This window comes from Pristis pectinata, chromosome 17 (assembly GCF_009764475.1).
Source record: "Pristis pectinata isolate sPriPec2 chromosome 17, sPriPec2.1.pri, whole genome shotgun sequence".
Taxonomy (NCBI): Eukaryota; Metazoa; Chordata; class Chondrichthyes; order Rhinopristiformes; family Pristidae; genus Pristis; species Pristis pectinata.
In genome coordinates, this window is record NC_067421.1 from 22,846,830 (window position 1) to 22,866,744 (window position 19,915).

The 19,915-nt window shown below is 35.4% G+C and overlaps 1 protein-coding gene across 5 annotated transcripts in view; it reads left to right on the forward strand.

Annotated features, from left to right (window-relative positions):
• Positions 1–19,915, forward strand: part of glt1d1 (glycosyltransferase 1 domain containing 1) — a 56,363-nt gene that overhangs the window by 19,703 nt on the left and 16,745 nt on the right. For 4 of the 5 annotated variants that reach the window (XM_052032106.1, XM_052032105.1, XM_052032108.1 and 1 more), the window contains 6 exons: positions 3,332–3,388; positions 5,980–6,075; positions 7,504–7,553; positions 12,618–12,661; positions 13,628–13,748; positions 14,780–14,878. In XM_052032106.1, the coding sequence (XP_051888066.1) occupies positions 3,332–3,388; positions 5,980–6,075; positions 7,504–7,553; positions 12,618–12,661; positions 13,628–13,748; positions 14,780–14,878 (467 nt within the window). The remainder of the gene's footprint in view (positions 1–3,331; positions 3,389–5,979; positions 6,076–7,503; positions 7,554–12,617; positions 12,662–13,627; positions 13,749–14,779; positions 14,879–19,915) is intronic. The other variant, XM_052032107.1, reaches the window with a different exon arrangement.

Consider the following 19,915-nt stretch of genomic DNA (forward strand, 5'->3'; position numbering starts at 1 on the left):
GCCAGTAGAAAATTGATGTGCCACTGAAGTTCAATATTCAGGTGCAAGGATTTTTTTACTTGAACCATAGAGGTTGGAGAGGACGTAAATTTTAGATGAAGTGCCCAAAGAAAGAAAAATACTGTTCTTTTATTCTTTAAGCACATCTCACATGGATCTCAGTAACTTTGCAGCATCAACCATAGCAGCTACTTTCTTTTCTGTAAGGACCTAAACCACCTCCATTAATGCGGTTATCAATGAAACTGCAGCATGAAGTTTCAGAATGCCGCCTCTTCGTATGTTATAGTTAAAGAAGTCTGCTGCTGCACTGTAAACTTTGGTCAAAGATGGCATGGATGAATTGGGCCAAAGGGTACCTTTCTGTGCCATATAACTTACTGGCTGCAGAACTGAGTAGAATTTCTAAGAAGCTTCATGAATGAAACACAATCTCTTGAGGTAAAGTTCTTGTGAAAGATCAGCTCTGGAAGAATCATCTGGCTTTCCTCTAGTTGCCTAACCTTACTTCCCCTTCCAGCCTCTTGCTGGTTTGCTCCTCTTCATTTAGTGGGTATCCTGGAAAATGGGATTTCCATTGGTATATTGTGGAGGGCCGTGGCTGTCGCGTGACAGCACTGCCCACTACCTGGTCGAAAGACACACCACTGTCAATCAAGGTTTGGCTCCACCCCACCCATCAGTGCACACCTGACCATTGGTCCCTTTAAGCACCTTTGTACTTGGCCTTGGGCCATTGGCCTTTTTGAACTACCTGGGCTGGAACCCCCCCCACCAGCCCTCCAGCACTATAAAGATTGCCACATGTGCCTGGTTTGCTCTCTTTGATTGCTCTGAGGGATTCATCCTGCTTCATGCCAGGCCAAGGAACCGTGGAAACGGTGCTGGAGAGATCGTTGGTAAGGTGTGCACTGCAATAGGGTTAGGAGTGTTCTAGTTGATATTCCTGGTGGTGTAGAGCCGTGCCTGCACTGATTCAAGGGGTGGCAGGTATTGTATTGCTTTTCCTTGATTGTCCGTACCTAGTTCGTTGTGTGTGCGTGTGTGTATTTTACCCTTGTTACGATTTTCCCACGCTCACTGTCACCGGTGCGCGTGTGTGTGTGTTGTCCCCATTACCTTTTCCCCGTGTTTGTCTTTGTAAATTAATGATTTATCTCTAAGACTGTGTTTGGAGTCCTTGTCCTTCGAGACCTCAAATCTGTTTCATAACAATTGGGAACCCAATTAGTATAATTATTAACTTCTAAATTCTGTTAAAATGCAAAGCACTTAAAGGATTTTGCAGAATGCAGGTGAAGACAACTTGAATGTTACATTCCCACACCATCTCCCACGCCATTGTGCCTGCAGTCAGTCCCAAGATGTTGCAAAGTGCAATATTTTAAAGTTTTCTGGAGTCGTAGCCTACAGTATTGTGATGATTGTAATGATTTTAATGAGTGTTTTATAACAATTGAAGTTGTTTAGCAGGCTCAATTCAAAGGTGCTATTGAATACTTAATTAGAAAATATCATTTTAGTTGCAATGTGCAGCAGTTTAAATTTTCTAATAGATTTCAACTTGGTTATGTTTTGCTCAGATAAATTTTCTTTTTGTGGCATAATTTAAAAACTTTCAGAGGAGCCTTTTGATTTTTTTTGTGTATTCATTGATTTCTCTACATTTTAAGTTAGGTTATGAGATGTGGGATAGCAAGCTTGCTCCACTCCCACACCAAATATATCTGAAAAAGGATAGACGAGAAATTAAGCTCATGTAGATCTTGTTACTGTGATTAATTGATGACTTCCACATTTAAATCACTAATTTTGGAAAGTACCCAAGTGGAGATTGTGTGCTGTTATCTTCTTATAATGGGAATAAAAACTCAGGTGCCTCACAGTTGTAAGAGAGGAAGAGGTCAGGGGAGTGGGGTCGGGGAAATCAGAGCTTGGTTGAAGAGAAGGTTTTGAAAAGACTTTGGAGAACAGAGTGACTGAAAGTTTAGAACAAAGATCAGTACAGCCCACAATGTCTGCACTGAACACAATGCCAAATTAAATTAAATCCTTTCTGCCTTCACATGATGTAGATCCCTCGATTCCCTGCATATCCATGTGACTATCTAAAAGCCTCTTAAATGCTGCTATTGTATCTGCTTCCACCACTACCCCAGCCATCCTGTTCCAGGCACCCACCACTCCTCTGTATAAACACTTAGGAGGTGAGGCCTCAAGAGCTTTGTAGAACAAAGCACAATTGTACATAAAAGTAGAATTAAGGGAATGGGATGCTTAATGAACTATGAATGTGGCATTGGTGAAGAATGCATGGATAAAAGCAGTTTGTAGTGAGGTACAAGTATTTTCAATAGAGGAGTAAACTGCTCAATTGTTGTTAATTGGATTGAATTCAGATATTTTAGCAGCACTCACCTGAAATTAACCGACTCATTATTTGAACAAAGGTGCTGTCTGTTTATTTTAGTGTTTAGCTCTTTCGAGGGACAAAAAGATATTCTAGGAGATTGCACCATAAAATACATTTTCAAAGCATTTTTGCATTAGTAAAATTTCTCTTAGATTTTTGAAGCATTAAAATTGCCAGAATAAAACACAATTTTTAACATAGCACGATGAAAGATAGGATTTGTGTGACGTGGTTTTTGACAAGTTGAAGTTTATCGAGGGTGAAGGTCAATAAGAGTGTTTGAGTGGTCAAGTTGTGAGGTGACAAAAACTTGTAAGAATAAAATTCTGTTGTGAAGGAGTTGAAAGAGCATTGGCAGAGGATGAACTTGTGACTTGTGACTTGTGACAAAAAGTAAATGCAGTCTGCAAGTCTGCACAGGATAAACGAGATATCAAGGTTGTGAATGGTATAGCTCCTTCTGAGAAAGTATCCTGGAAGGATGGTGAAACCAGTATCAAAGAATAGAGTTCATGAAGAGCAAAAAAAAAGTTACGACTTTAGTCATCCCAGTGTTACCCAACAGCAAGTTGTTATTGTTTCAGTCTGAGGCCAGTTGAACAGTCCAAATTAGTCAGACATTGAAATACAAGGCATCCAGTAGGGAAGCATTTGCTGATTGGATTGAGTTCATCATGTTAGTGACATTCAACCGATATTTTTTCATTTTAACAAGGATGCTAAGTGTTTCTTATAGTGGAAAACTTTTAATGGGGAGCAAAAATATTTACTAAATATTTGTGCTGTACTATTCATTTTAAAGGCATTTATGCATTGATAATATTTCTTTATATGTTCAAAGCATTGGAATTGCAATATTTTAGAAAAACTGTTTACCTATCTTTTGCTCTTTATTATGTGTCTTCCAATGGAATTTAGGTGTGGTGACTAAGCCTTGTGCAAAATTTAACTGGGGAGAATTCCTTCAAAATTCAGGTATGGTTTTGTGAAGGCATTTTAATGAGAACATCTGGCATTTTATTTGAGATGGATGTAGTGTATGATTTTGCCTAATATTATCCAAAGAGTATTATTTGTATGACAAATATTGTACAATTTTAACATTGCATGGACCTGGTTGTATGTTTTCACCAATTGGGAGGATTCAAAAAATGAAGTAACACAACATGTAGTAACGTTATTCTTACTAGAATAAATAATATAATGTAACCTCAGACTGTACACACTGCATTTGATATTAAATCCTGCAGCTAACAAATGTGCATTGTAGGAGTACCTTCTTAGTAAAACCTTTTATTAACAGAAAAAATCTACCTGAGGTGGGATTTGTATAAAGAACATAATTTATCATTTATCTTTTGATTGGAATTATGTAATATAACATCAAAAAATCAGTTGTTCTCTATTTGTGTCTAATTAAAGGTAAAACTATATTGCTGCTGCTTATGGTTAAATTAATAAGCCTCTGAATTTTAAAATCGACAGTTAATAACAAATTACTGTGCAAAATTATATTTATGGTTTCAAAAGCCTCTTGTTATTAGAACTCAGTGGGCTCAGTCATACTTGATCCAGCCTAGACTGTCTGCTTGCAGTCCCTACACTTAACTGGGTAAATGAGGAGAACCGTCTCAGCTGACCCTCTGCACCATGTGGCGATATGCATGGCATAGCCAGACCTCAGCAGTGACAAGGCTTCAGATGGGATGCTGCCAGGACTTTCCAATGAGCTGCCTTGATGAGCTTTGACAGAAAGCAAAGATGAGGGTGGAGCTTTTGACTTGCATGATTTTTTTCCAGTTTTTAAATGCCTCAGAATATTGGAAACATTTTAAAAACATTGCTGTAAATATAAAAGTTTTAAAATTAATTAAAATACATTAAAACATTTATAAATGAAAAATAATATTAACTAAAGTAAAATGATTTTTTAAAAAAACACTGCTTCCTCATTCTCCTGGAAGAGAACTTCCATTAAAGTGATTGGAATTTCGAATAGCTTGGTGTAGGACCTCAGAGGTGGCTAGTGTCAGTTTCAGAGATGTTATATGTGATTTTATTCAATTAAATTTATTTTAAATTCTGATCAAGTGTTTGTTTTACTATCAGTAGCTTGTGAAATTTTTGGTTTTATTCAAACAAATGTTTCCATGCTATTTGAAGCAAAGTTTTTTTTTGTAGAGTACTCGTAATCAAATTCATTATGTGGTTAGAAGTTGGTGCATTTAAGGAAGTCGCACACTTCAACATCAGGATAATTTGGCTGAATTAGATCAATGGTTCTGTTTGTATTTTTGCATGAAGTAATGAACTAAATGTCAAAATTTGTAACATGCCCCCTGACTTATTAATTTTCCAGATTATTGAGTTGCATAGAACCAGTAAGTGTAAAAATGCAGACCAGTTCATTGCTGTTTGTATGAAGGAAGCATAGGTTAATATTTTGATTGTAAACTCATTCAAACATTTACCCATTTTTCCAAAATAAATTCATAAATCAATCAAATATGGGATCAATGGCAGTGGATTATAAAGCATTCATTTAGTTGATATTCAAATGTCATCTCAAACTGAGAGCAAATATCAAATAGTTTGCTGTTTATTTTCAACACAGGATTGAGTTATTGAAGAAAATCATTTGTTATGCGTAGGAAAAAAAATTACTTTGCATTTGGATTTTTTTAAAACTTGCTTTCTGTAGGGTAAAAATGATACAGGGTCTGGAGATAACTGGATGGTAGAAGTTATTGGACTATCTTGTTATCATAGTTGGTGAGTACGGATGTACCAATCTTCCATGTGTGCCTGATTATTCTGTTTTACTGCACCAAATTTAATCTTTTTCCACCAACCCCCTCATACCCTCCTAAGCCCTAAAAATAGGTTGCACAATTTCAATTTCCCACTGGTGGTCTGATGTGTTTCCATCCCAGTCTTTAGGAAACAAAAAGAAGCAAAGTGTGCATGAAGTATCTCCAATTAAGAGGAAACAACCTCAGGACAAGGCTAAAATACATGCTGGTTTTAAAACTACTTTGCTAGTTTTTTTTAAATGACCCCGCTAAAATACTGAAATTTTTTCCAGTATCTTTTATTTTGATTCAGAAAGCAATGTGGCATATTTGGTGCAACGGGTTTCAATAACTGAACCAGCATCGTTAATCAAAATACCGAATGCTTTTCAATGCTGCTTTTCTGTTCAACGAAAATAGAAAAGTGAGACTAGACTAAGTGCTTCATCTGATCTAATTTATTTCAAGTTGTGATCTCTATTTACTTATACTGTTGGTAGCTTGTAAAGTTGTTTTCTTATTCAAATAAAACCTCCAATTATGTTTCTCAAGTCCATCTATATAGTTTTGTTGCACTCTATATATGGAAGATTATTTACAGACTGACATCATATTTCTTTCATCTTGAAACTTACTAACCAACAAAAGGTGAAAATTAAAATATGAAGAAAAGGAAGTTAGATGTACAGTATTTCAAAATGAAAGGGTTGCTTAGTATCATTTTTCTACTTTATAAATAAAGAAAATGTACCATTTTCTGTATAATGATTACAGGGATTCAATTCAAGAGTATTGACCCATACATCTTCCTTTTGGTGTGCGGACTTCGGCAAGTCAAAGATCCGCTCTATTTGGTGGACGCTTTCTCGGGTAATCAATTCAGATTTTATTAATCTAATATATTAAAGATTCTCTGGACCTTACCGTAGGTGTAATTTTAATTCAACTCTCAATTTACCTTCCAGATATAAGTATTCTGCCCTGAATTGTTGATCTTTTTATTAATGATTTTTGTTGATTGGAACTATTACTTTGTGAAAGTGTAATTGAAGTCTTAAAAAAAGAGAGATTGTACATCCTTGCATACAAACAGTTTAATACAAGCAAAGGTTGATGACTCAGAATGATGCACTTCATTCTTGCAACTTATTGATCTCTCTTGCAGCTTCTTAAGCTTTTTATATGCTGCAGGGCAAGATTTTTTAAAAATAAATAAATACTGGAATAATAGACTTTTCTGCCAAAACACTAACTATTTTCTAATTGTATTTTCCAATGAGACATTCCTTCTGTGAAGGAAAATATAAGGTATGCAATGAAAGGCTTGGAAGCATTCTATTTACCAATAGTTTACCCTTATACAACAAGGTAGCAGATGCTATAGCACTTGATAGAACACAGACTGTACAATGCCTAATAGGCTATTTGACCCAATAGGTCTCTCCCTGGTGTTTGTGCTTCATAGAAGACTTCTGCTACCCTAATTTGTCTAATCCTATTGATTTACCTTCCTCCTTTATTTGTCTATCTAGCTTCCCATTTTGCATCTGTGCCACTTGCACTCTTTCTAGTAATGAGTTCCACATCTTAATCTTTCTCTCTGGATAAAGAAGTTTGCCTGAATTCCTTATTGCATTTAATGGTGACTGTCTTCTATTTTTCTAATTTTAAATATGGGAGGGTTTCTGATAAATTTATGTGGATCTCTGTTTAATTCACTGCTAGCAGGTTTTTGATCAAATGAATGGAAAATAACTTGGATAATTCAAGTAACAAAGGCTTGTCAGTCCAGCCTTTAAGTTTGTGTTATAGTTAATTGAGCATCAGTAGTATAGAAAACATTAGGTGTAAAAGCAGTGCAACTTCAAAAAAAACTTGACAATCTGTCAGGTCTACCTCAAGAATTAATACCTTTCAAATCATTCAAGTATCTATCTAATTCCTTCTCAATTTTTCCAAACTACCTGCCTCCATTATTTCAATCCACTCATTCACTGTACTCTGTGTAGCACAATTACAGTTTAAGTTGCCTGTACTTAACCACTTGAGATTGTACTTGTGACCCCCGATTCCACAGTTAATGGCAGTTTTGGAGTTACTTTTGTGGTTTAATTCCAATATTGAATGAGGTTGTTTTCCATCATTATGAAATATAAGGAAATATGAAATATTTCCTGAAATATGAGGGAATCCATAGTAAATATTCCTTCTGTGAGTTTGTAAAATATTACATTATAGATTTAAATGTTCTTTGTTGCATTTCAGGTCATTTTAAAAAATCTTTATCTTGCTTTCTAGCTTGGCATAAAGTGGAACCATGTGTTTATTTGGTTATTATTGGACCTGAGGTAAGTGATTATTCTTCAATATTAAAAATAGAAAATGCTAGAAATACTCAGGCAGCATTTGTGAAGAGAGAAGCAAGTTAATAAACCAGATTTTGCTGATCTGCACTTATCTGGTCCAGATGTAGAATGCCAATTTCATTTGCCCGATAGCGTCCAGGACTTCAGAGATGTGGCCAGTACAATGGCAGGATTTCTGGCAATGCATCAGTTTGGTACTACCCAAATCTGCCAGGAAAGACTTGACAATTGTTCAAGTCCCAGTTCAGCTTTACTGACTGTAAAAATAATAAGCAATCTTTGTTTTTTTCATATCTCTGACATTGTGACATATAAAACCCACTAAAATTATTTTTTTTTAAAAATATTGAAGCAAACTCCCAGTTGCGTGCCATTTCGACTCCCATTCCCGCACTGATCTCTGTCCTCTGCCTTCTCCACTGCCAGGTTGAGACCAAACACAAAGTAGAAGAACAGTACCTCATATTCTGCCTGGATAGTCTACAACTTAATGATATGAACATTGAATTTTCCAATTTCAGGTAATCCACACCCCTTATGCTCCTTTCTCTTTGAGTCACCCAGGTTGTCTCAACCCTACTTTCTAAAACCACCACCCCAGACCCCCGTTACCCGGTTACTTTCCCACCATCCTCCCTTATCCAGTTCCACTTGTCGCCTTCCTTACTTATCAGATTCCAGAATCAGCAGCCCCTACCAGCTTCTGACTCTACCTCCACCCTCCCCTCCCCCTACCTGGCTCCTTCCGCCCATTATCTTCCTTCTCACCTGGTTCCACCTATTGCCTGCCAGCTCCTGTCTCATCCCTCCCCCTCACCTCTTTATACGGGGTATCTCCTCTACACTCTCAGTACTGATGCAGAGTTTTGACCCAAAACTTCAACTATTCCTCTATCTCCACAGATGCTGCCAGACCCACTGAGTTCCTCCAGCAGTTTATTTTTGGCTCCAGATTCCAGCACCTGCAGTCTCTTGTGTTTTTTTTTTCTAGCCTTCCCCTTTACCTAAAAATCTGTAGCCCTAGAATCTGCATTAAAATCAGTAGGGTATCAGATCCTGCAACATGGTAATGCTGGGGAAACTCAGCAAAACTGGCCTCTATCACTGCAGCGAGCTGACAGATTTGCATTGAATCTGTCAGCTAATCTGCTTTTGACAACATGTGGCAGAAGTTCCATAGACAAACAGGTGAATGATGCAGATTCCAATGGAACAACTGGCATTAACCAGCACGCCTGGCTCAATGTTTTTTGTTGATGATTAGTTGAAAGGTAATTGACCTGAAATGCTAACTGTTTCTTACTCCACAGATACTGCCTGATGTACTGAATATTTCTAGCATTTTTTTTGATTTATTTTAGATTTCCAGTATCTGCAGTATATTGCTTTTGTGGATCACTCTTGAGTTTGGATGCTTAGAATTCTTTGTACTTATAAAGGATGCTTTATCAGCCTAAATATTAAACCTCTGCACAATTGAGGGTAGTTGGCAGGAAAATAAAACTGTTATCAAGTGTAGTATCCTAACTGCTGTGTATGATATTAAAATTATGTGTTACAGTCTCTGTTAAGTTGGCTTATGAAAATGTGAAGTTTTTTTATGTTTCATTCTTTAGTCCACCATGCTTTCTTGCAGTTTGACCGTACATGAGTTCCATCTTCCATGATGCTGAGGCAGGGAGGAGAGTTGGGAAGAGGGAATAAATAAAAGTTAAAATGAGCAGTGGAAGGATGTACAGACCACATTTCAGAAAGAAGAGGCAAGGCAGTTGAAATAACAGCCTCGACATAACCAAGCAAATACTTTTCAACAAGGGGTTAATTTTTGAGCAAATCTTGCCTTGAACTGGTAATTTTGAGAGATAAATATCCTTATTAATCTGGTTTACATGTGCACGTTGGACTGCATTTAGGTTCAGCAGATGGTCCTGTCTCAGCAGATTGCTAAACAATCTAATGTGTTTTCTTTGTTAATGACTTTGATATTGCCAATAAGTCTCTCTGGCTCTCTGCCATACAAGAGGCATGCAGTTGCATTGCAGATTTGTGTTTTCTATACTGTTATTAATTTCCTATGTGTATTTGAGTATTTTTATGCCTCATTTTCTTATGCACAGACATAATAAGCAATGCAGTTGTTTAAGGGAGAGAGCAGCACAATGGTATTGAGATAAATGATCGGCCATGATTGTATTGAATTGTAGAGCAAGCTCAAAGGCTGATTAGCCTACTCTTGCTCTACTTTCTTGTTAACAAACTTTATTTTAAATGTGCCTCACTTCATAAATGTTTTGATAACATTTGTACCCCTGTAGGAGGAACTTTGTGCCAATCACTTCCTTCAGTTAGAATTTGCAAAACTAGCAAAATGGATCACTTGACTGTGATTACTCAGTTCAGGAACTGATCCAATTCTGCTTAATTTGTCAACCCAGTAAAGTAAGATATTTCTACAGCAGAAGAACAAAACAATGTTTTTGGTGGATTAATGACTTTATAGAGTCATACAGCAGAGAAAGGGGCCCTTCGGCTCACCACATCCATGCTGACCTTTTTGCCCACCTACACCAATCATATTTGCCTCAACTGGGTCCATGTTCTTCTAATCCTTGCTTATTTAAGTGCCTGTTTAAATGTCTCTTAAACATAGTGATTGTATCTGATGCACCATCTCCTGTGGCAAGAAGTTTTTTTTCTCCTTCCTCTCATCTTAAACTTATGCCCTCTTGTTTTTGATACTCTTATCTTCCAACTATCTACGCCTTTTATAATTGTATATACATCTATGAGGTCATCCCTCGGTCTTCTTTCCTCAGGGAAAACAAACCTAGCCTATTCAATCTCTCCCCATAACTAAAGTCAAGAGGCAACATCCTCTTAAATCTCCTCTGCACTTCCTCCAGCACAACTATATCCTTCCTATATTGTGGCAACCCAAACTGTACACAATACACCAGGTGCAGTCCAACCAATCTTTTGTAAAGTTGAAATATAACTTTCCAACTTTTATGCTCTTTGCTGTGACCCATGTCGGCAAGCATGCCATATGCCGCCTGTGTTGCCACTTTAAGGGAACTATGGACTTGAACGCCAAGGTCCTCCTTCATCAACATTCCCTAGTGCCCTACCATTTATTGCATATTTCCTGCCCCGATTAGACTTCCCAAAATGCATCACCTCGCCCTTAAAAGGATTAAATTCTGTCTGACAATTCTTCGCTCAATTTTCCAACTAATTTGTATCTGACTGTAGCCTTGGACAACCTTCCTCACTATCCATGACACCACCAACTTCCATGTCATCCACAAGCGTGCTAATCACACTTCCTACTTTCACATCCATATATATCACAAGCACCAAGCACCAATCCCTGTGGTACACCACTGGACAGAAACGTCCAATCAGAAAAGCATCCTTCCACCACTAACATCTGCCTGCTAGCTGCAAACCAATTTTCGATCCAATTAGCCAACTTGCCTTGGATTCCATGTGCTTTAACATTCTGGAGCAACCTACCATGTGGGACCTTGTCCAATGCCTTACTAAAGTCTGTATGAACAACATCTACTGCCCTGCCTTCATCAATCTTAGTTATATCCTCAAAACAAAACTCAAAACTAATTTGTGAGTGGGATTTCCAAATGTACATAAATCCTGTTTCTTAGGATTTTGTCTAATAATTTCCCCAGTGCTGATGCAGGGGTCACTGGCCTGTAATTTCCTGGCTTATCCCTCCTGCCCTTTTAAATAAAGGAACAACGTTAGCCATCCTCCAGTTTTCTGACACCTCACCTGTGGCCAACGAAGGTGCACAAATCAGTGCCAGGGCCCCAGCTATTTCCTCCCTTGTTTCCCATGGCAACCTGAGATAGATCTCATTTGGACGTGGGGATTTATCAATCTTTGTATGTCCCATGACATCTAACACCCCCTTCTTAATACTGGCCTGCTCCAGATTATCCACGTACCCCTCCTTGAACTCCCTTGTATTCAATGTGCTGCTACTTGGTGAATACAGGTAAGAAGTATTATTTTAGGACCTTGTCCCCATCCTTGCCTCCACACATGCGTCACCTCTGGTCTGTAAGGGAACCAACTCTTTCTTTGGCTACCATCTTGCTCCTAGTATACTTATAGAATGTCTCAGGATTCTTCTCAGTTATACTTGCCAAGGATATTTCATGGCCCCTTTTTGCTTTCTTAATTTCTTTCTTAAGTTCTCTTCTACACACTCTATATTCCTCAAAAAAATTTCCTCGATCCCAGTTGCCTAAACCTGTCATATGTTTCCTTTTTTTCTTGATCAAAACTTCAATATCCTTTGTCAGCCAACGTTCTCTAATCTTGCCATTTTTGCCTTTCATCCTTGTTGGAACATGGTGGCCCTGAACTCCCAGTAACTCTCTTTTTAAAAAAAAAACTCCAACTTGTTAGCTGTAATTTTACCTGCAAGTATCTGCTCCCAAGGAAAATGGTGCATTTCCATAAGCTGGGGTTCTGTACTTATCACTAGTAGACATTACTGAGCTCCATTAGGTTGCCTTCACAATGAAGTAGTCTCGCAATTATGATTATTTAAATACTGATAAATGTGCAGTAAACCTGTCATTTCTCACAAGACTATAGTCCAGCCTGAGTCGTCGTCATCGTGACATACAGGAAAAAAGGTGGAAATCAAAGTAATTTGGTTTTTATTGCAGATGTTATGTCGAAGGCAGAAGTACTTGCACTTGCCATGTGTCAGCCATTCCAATTTACTAAACAAGCAGCAAGTTGCTTTCAAGTTGAAGTGCATTGTAAACAAATACTGCAGCCAATTTATAATGCAGCTGACTCCTAAAGAGCTTATGAGATGAATAGCTAGTTTTTGCTACTATTAGTTGAGGAGAAAATGCTGTCTACTGGAAAGAAAATAAAAGATTTGATAATGTCTATTTTAAAAATTGCTAAGGATATTGAGTACTTGAAAGAAATAAATGCTGTATGATATATTCTTAAACAAATGTAACTTCTATCTGCCACTTAACCACCAATCTTTCTTCTTAGATTGATCCAGTGTTTGCACAACAGGTGAAAGCTAAGCTTAAGAGGTAAGCTAGTTTTGTATTTTTATAAGATGATTGATACAATAATCCATGCTTCCATGAAATACCTGTTATTTATTTTTGACACCAATCTTGTATTTTTTCATCTAGAAACCCATATTGATATAAACCCAGTTGATTTTACAATGATACTTTGTAAGGGAATGGGTTGAATTAAGAGTTTTGAGAATTTAAGCAGCTCACAGACTTGGTGATAGTTTCCTCTAGGAATTGATTTGATTCTACTGTGTAAAACCTCTCTGCTGGTGTTGTGGATTCTGTTGATTTTGATGTCCCTAAATATCAGATTGAGAAATGAAGAAATTCGCACTGATATAGTAAGTTTCTCTCCTAGATTGTTCAGATGAGCAGGGTAGAAGGAGCTTCACTCCAGTTCTTGTCTGTGCTACACCTGAGCTCAGAGTCACAGAATTTCAGTGCAGCATGAACTGATAAGAGCAGTTTCTCTCTATCTGCTCTATCTAGACCTTTTATGATCTCAAATACCTCTTTGAGATTCCTTCTCAATACTCTCTGTTCCAAGGAGAACAACCTAAGCTACTTCTGTCTATCTACATGATTAAAGTACCCCAGCAAAGGAATCATTTTAGTAAATCTCTTCTGCACCCTCTCTAATGCCTTCACGTAGTTCCTAAAAATGTGTTGACCAGAACCAGAGACAGTACTCTATTTCAACCAGACTAGTGTTTTATAAATGTTCTTCATGATTCCTTCATACTCTGTGCCTCATTTTATAAACCCCAGGATCTTGTGCAGATTGTTGAAAATTGATGTCATTTTTCTTTTTTTTAATCTTAATAAATCTAAAATTCATTACAGATTTTTAAAAATGGAACTATGAAATTCAATTTAATTGACTTCAAAATGTTTTGTTAATTTGTAATATTTGCATTCATCCAAAGCATCTGATTTTTAAGAACCATACTTGACCAGTTTTCTGTTATTTTGTAGTGCTCACGGGGTCTATCTAGTTTCAGAGAAACCCCAGGAAGAGCTGCATGCTGCCATGAGGGATTCCTTTGCTGTAGTAAACAGTTCCGTCTCTGAAGGGATGTCTTCGACAATTCTAGAGGTGTGTTATTTCCAAAATTTGAGATCCTTTCCGAACAATTTTATTTTTTTTTAATTTTGCACTTCTACTAACTCGGAGGGTTTGTTTTTCGATCTAAGCAGTTGTAATGTCAGCAGAAGTATATTCTAGGATTACCTGTATCTTGAATTTTATGTTAAGTGCCATTTTTGGACCCAGTGGTTTTATAATATAGAAGGAATCAAATTAACTGTCTAGCTGTGGTGAATTATCAATAATAATCTCAAATTCACAGACCAGTTACATTAATGGCCAAATGATCCATTTTGCTTAAATGGAAGGATCCAATCCCCCTACTACTTTTCAATGGTTCTCTCAAACTGTATCATGTTTAAACTTGGAAAAAATTGAGGAGTGGTATTGTTGATCCTTTGCTTAAATTTGAAGATATTTGGAGTCCATTTATTCAATATTTTCACATGATATAGATCCCCTTTCAATAACTTTCCAATTTAGAGGAACGGAGTTGATGACATAATATTGCCCTGTTTCTACTGAGAAATTTCAGTCCAGTCTTTTTTCTTTTTGTTTTGCTTTTTTTTGAGATTTTTCTGTTTAGTTTGGTTTGATATATTGTTTATAATTTTTCTTATTGATTTTGGGATTTTTTTTTCTTTCTTTTATTTTATATATATCTTCTTTCCTTTCTTTTATATTATATTCATTTACTAAGAGATCATGGGATCTACAGATTTTTTAAATATTTTATTGTTCTTTATGATTATCTATGCCACAATTGTTCTCCTGATCTCTTTGTATTACATGGACAAATATTGATGTTATATATTAATCTATATTAATTTGAAAACTAATAAAAAGATTGAAAAAGAAAAGAAATTCACAGACCAAGTTCTCACCAAGAAGACAGCATGTCTTGATGTGCAGTCCTTTAGGGATTACTTTGGCATGATTGCAAACTAAATTCACAGTTAAGTTTTGTTTTAATTTCTATTTGCTTGATAAAATAAATGACACAACTTTTCTCTTTTTTTTGACTTGGTGACTACCTCTAGGCAATGGACCTTAAAGTTCCAGTGCTGGCAAGGAATATACCTGGCAATAGAGCAATAGTAAAACATGAACATACAGGCCTTCTCTATTTCCATCCACAGGTGAGTGATAAACATTTTAAGCTGGACAAGAGGAAATTTATTCTCAAATTATAGCTCCACAACTTGTTTAGATTGGCTCACATATCCAGAAGAATACAGCCTTTAGGTTCTTTCTTCTTCAATCTTTTTATTAGTTTTCAAATTAATACAGATTAATATATCAATGTTTATACATGTAATACAAAGAGATCAGGAGAACAATCATGACATGGATAATCATAAAAAACAATAGAGTATTAAAAAAATCTATAGATCCAATGATCTGTTAGTGTATGAATATAATATAAAAGAAAAAGATTTATTATAAAATATAAAAAAAAGAAAAAAAAACCCAAAACAATAAGAAAAATTATAAACAATATATCAAACCAAACTAAGCTAAAGAAAAAAAAATAATTCAAAAAAAAAAGCAAAAAAAACTGGACTAAAATTTCTCAATAGAAACAGAGCAATATTATGTCATCAACTCCGTTCCTCTAAATTGAAAAGTTATTATAAGGGGATCTATATCATGTGAAAATATTGAATAATTGGACTCCAAACTTCCTCAAATTTAAACAAAGGATCAACAGTACCACTCCTAATTTTTTCCAAGTTTAAACATGATACAGTTTGAGAGAACCATTGAAAAGTAGTAGGGGGTATTGGATCCTTCCATTTAAGCAAAATGGATTGTTTGGCCATTAATGTAACAAAGGCAATCATACAGTTAGCGGAGGCAGATAGATGGCCAGATTCTATCCTTGGTAAACCAAAAATTGCAGTGATAGGATGAGGTTGTAAATCAATCTTCAATACATTTGAAATAATGTTAAAAATATCTTTCCAATATTTTTCCAAAAGAGGACAGGACCAAAACACGTGTCAAAGAAGCCACATTCGACTTACATCTGTCACATATAGGATTTATATGTTGATAAAAACAAGCTAGCTTATCTTTTGACATATGGGTCCTGTGAACTACCTTAAACTGTATCAAAGAATGCCTGGCACACATTGAAGATGTATTAACTAAATGAAGAATTTTCTTCCATGTCTCTGTAGGTAAAGATGTCTGGAGTTCACTTTCCCATTCATTCTTAATTTTGTCCAGTGGTTCTGAACGAATTTTCATAATTAAATCATAAATTATTGCTATCAAGCCCTTCTGACAAGGATTAAAACCAAAAATTTTTTCCGTAATTTCAGTTTTATAAGGTGTGGGAAAAGAGGGTATAGTAGCTTTTAAAAAATTTCTAATTTGCAAATATTGAAAAAAGTGTGATCTAGGCAGATTGTATTTGTTAGACAATTGTTCAAAAGATGAAAAACAGTTATCAACGAATAAATCACGAAAACATACTATTCCCTTCCTCTTCCATATGGAAAAAGCTGAGTCAACTCTAGATGGATAAAAGAAAAAATTCGATTGAATGTGACTTGATAGATTAAATTTATTCAATCCAAAAAATTTACGAAATTGAAACCATATTCGTATTGTATGTTTAACAATTGGGTTCATGATATGTTTACTTAATTTGGTAAGTGCAAAAGGGAGTGGAGCTCCTGAAATAGAAACTAATGAAAATTCAAGTACTGATTGGGATTCAAGGTGTACCCATTTGGGGCATTGAATTACATCTGAATCTTGTGTCCAAAAAATTAAATATCTAATATTGATTGTCCAATAATACAATCTAAAGTTAGACAAGGCCATACCACCATCCTTTTTTAGTTTTTGTAAATATTTCTTAGCCTTGGGTTTTTATTCCGCCAAATATATGGAAGAATTTTAGAATCAATAGTGTCAAAAAAAGATTTCGGAACAAAAGTTGGAATCGCTTGAAATAAATATAAAAATTTTGGTAAAATAGTCATCTTAACCGCATTAATTCGGCCTACCAATGATAGAGACAGTGGGGACCATTTAGTAAATAATTGTTTAACATGGTCAATTAAAGGCAGTAGATTTAGCTTTAAATAAGTCCTTATGTCTCTTAGTAATTTTAACAGCTAAATACATAAAATAGTCAGTTACCAATCTAAAAGGTAATTGGCTATAAATTGGAATTTGCATATTTAATGAAAAAAGTTCACTCTTATTAAAATTTAATCTATAGCCAGAAAAAACACTAAACTGATCTAATAGTGAGTACTGCGGGGATCGATTCCTCTGGATTAGAAATATAAAGTAACAGGTCGTCTGCGTAAAGAGATATCTTATGAATCTTCTGTCCATGAGTAATACCACATATATTTGAAGAATCCAGAAATGCAATAGCCAAGGGTTCTAAAGCAATATCAAATAATAAAGGGCTTAACAGGCAGCCTTGTCTAGTACCTCAAAAGTCTAAACAAAGGAGATCTTTGATTATTAGTAAGTATTGAAGCCATAGGCGCATAATAAATCATTTTAATCGCAGATATAAATTTAGGACTAAAATTGAATTTTTGAAGTGTACTGAATAGATATTCCCATTCGACTCTGTCAAACGCCTTTTCAGCATCTAGTGAAACAACACATTCTGGAATTTGGGATGAAGGGGTATATGTAATATTCATTAATCTCCTTATATTAAAATGTAGATAACGATTCTGAATAAATCTTGTCTGGTCTTCAGAGATAATTTGTGGAAGAACTTCTTCCAATCTAAAGGCCAATATTTTGGAATCTACATTTAATAAAGAAATAGGTCTATAAGATGCACAATCAGTGGGATCTTTATCCTTTTTGAGAATTAAAGTAATAGTTGCTTCATAGAAAGATTGTGGTAGTTTACCCACTGATAGGGCATCTTTAAAAAATTTTGGCTAACCAGGGAACAAGATTATCAGAAAAGGATTTTAAAAAATTCAGCTGTGTATCCGTCAGGGCCGGGTGCTTTACCCGAATTCATTGAAAATATTACTTTCTTTATTTCATTCCTCCGAAATGGGAGCATCTAATATAGAGCGTTCATTTAAAGATAACTGGGGAATCTTCAAATCTCTTAAAAATTCATGTATTAAAGTGGGATCCTCAGGGGATTCTGATTGGTATAAAGAAGAATAAAATTCTTGAAAGGATTTGTTAATTTGAACTTGATCTATCGTGTAGGTACCATCCGGTTTACGAATTTTATTAATCTGATGTTTAGATATGGTAGCTTTCAATTGGTTGGCCAATAATTTACCAGATTTGTCACCATGTATATGAAACTGACTTTCGTTTTTAAGTAGTAGATTTTCAATTGAAGATGTTAATAATAAACTATGTTGTAGTTGCAGTTCTGTTCTCTTTTTAAAAAGCTCCACATTAGGAGTAACAGAATATATTTTATCGATTTCTTTAATCTTGTCAGCTAATGTATGTATTTCATTATTAGTTCGTTTTTTCAATCCAGCAGAATATAAAATAATTTGACCACGGATGTATGCTTTAAACGTATCCCATATTATCCCACTGGAGATTTCTTCAGTAAAATTAGTTAAAAAGAAAAATGAAATCTGTTCTTTAATAAATTGGACAAAATCTAAGTCTTGTAATAGCAAAGGGTTAAATCGCCATTGTCTGAGATCAAAAGATACATCTGGTAATTTAATTGATAATCTCAATGGTGCATGATCAGAACTGGCAATTGCATCGTATTTGCAGTCTGTAGTAAGTGGAGCTAATCTAGCATCAATAAAAAAAAAATAATCAATCCTCGAGTAATTATGGTGGACATGAGAAAAGAATGAAAATTCTTTTATCAACTGGGTGTAGAAATCTCCAAACATCTAAGATTCCGGATTCAACTAAAAAGGAATTAATAAAGTCAGCAGATTTGTTTGGAAGTGTAGGATTTGACACAGATCTATCCATCGAAGGGTTTAGACAGCAGTTAAAATCTCCACCCATAATCACAGTGTATTCATTTAAATTAGAAAATAATGCAAACAAATGTTTAAAAAATTCAGGGTTATCTACATTGGGTGCATAAACATTAATGATAACAACTTTTTTATTATGAAGTAGACCAGTAATTAATAAAAATCTGCTATTTGGGTCTGATATTGTCTCACGATGAACAAACGAAATTGAGGAGTCTATAAAAATAGAAACTCCTTTCACCTTTGCTTGAGAGTTTGAATGAAACTGTTGACCCCTCCAAAATCTAAAAAAAATGTTGATTATCTTTCTTCCTGGTGTGAGTCTCCTGGACAAAAATGATCTGAGCATTTAATCTATGAAAAACTTTAAAGATTTTCTTGCGCTTAAGCAAATTGTTTAAGCCATTAACATTCCATGAAATAAAATTAATAGTCTTATCCATTTTAACAGATTAAAAAAACATATGGTATGTAAAGGGTTAATATTGGTATATACAGATTTTACCAACAGGAAGAAGTAAAAAAAGTTCAAAGAGGAAATGGATATGACGACATTTTAGGAAAATTTGTAGTTTAGCCCAGAAGGAAAAAAACCTAGAAACAGCCCCACCCCCCTCCCCAGCCTTTAGGTTCTAATACATTTCCTCAGTGTGATATGAGCCAGATCAGAACCAAATTAAAAGATGGTTTCACACTTGTGATAAATGATGGGACTTGTGGGATTTAGGGATGCATTTGGTAATGCATCTCTTCTCAAAGTCTGTTTTTTGTAATGATTGCATTTTCTTGATTAAAAAGTATTCTGCTGCTGGGAAGAAGTTAAGAGTTAAATTTGTTCAGTGAAACTTGTAGTTACGTTCATTCTGTCTTTATGGATTTTGTACAGGATTGAGATTATAGCACCTGCTGTCTTTGTAGGTTTAACTAATGCACACAAGTATTAAATAGTTTTATTTTGTGTTTTTGAAAATGACACAAATAACCTTAACGAATGGTAAGGAGAGTTGAGGAACAGCTTTTGGTGTACAAATCCATAGATCCCTAATTGTGGTAGCACAGGTAGATAAGGTGATGAAGAAGGTATACAGGATATCAGCCTTTATTAGTCAGGGTGTAGAATAAAAGAGCATAAAAGTCATGGTACAGTTTTGTAAAACTTTGGTTGGGTCACTACTGGAATATTGTGTGGATTTCTGATTGCTACAC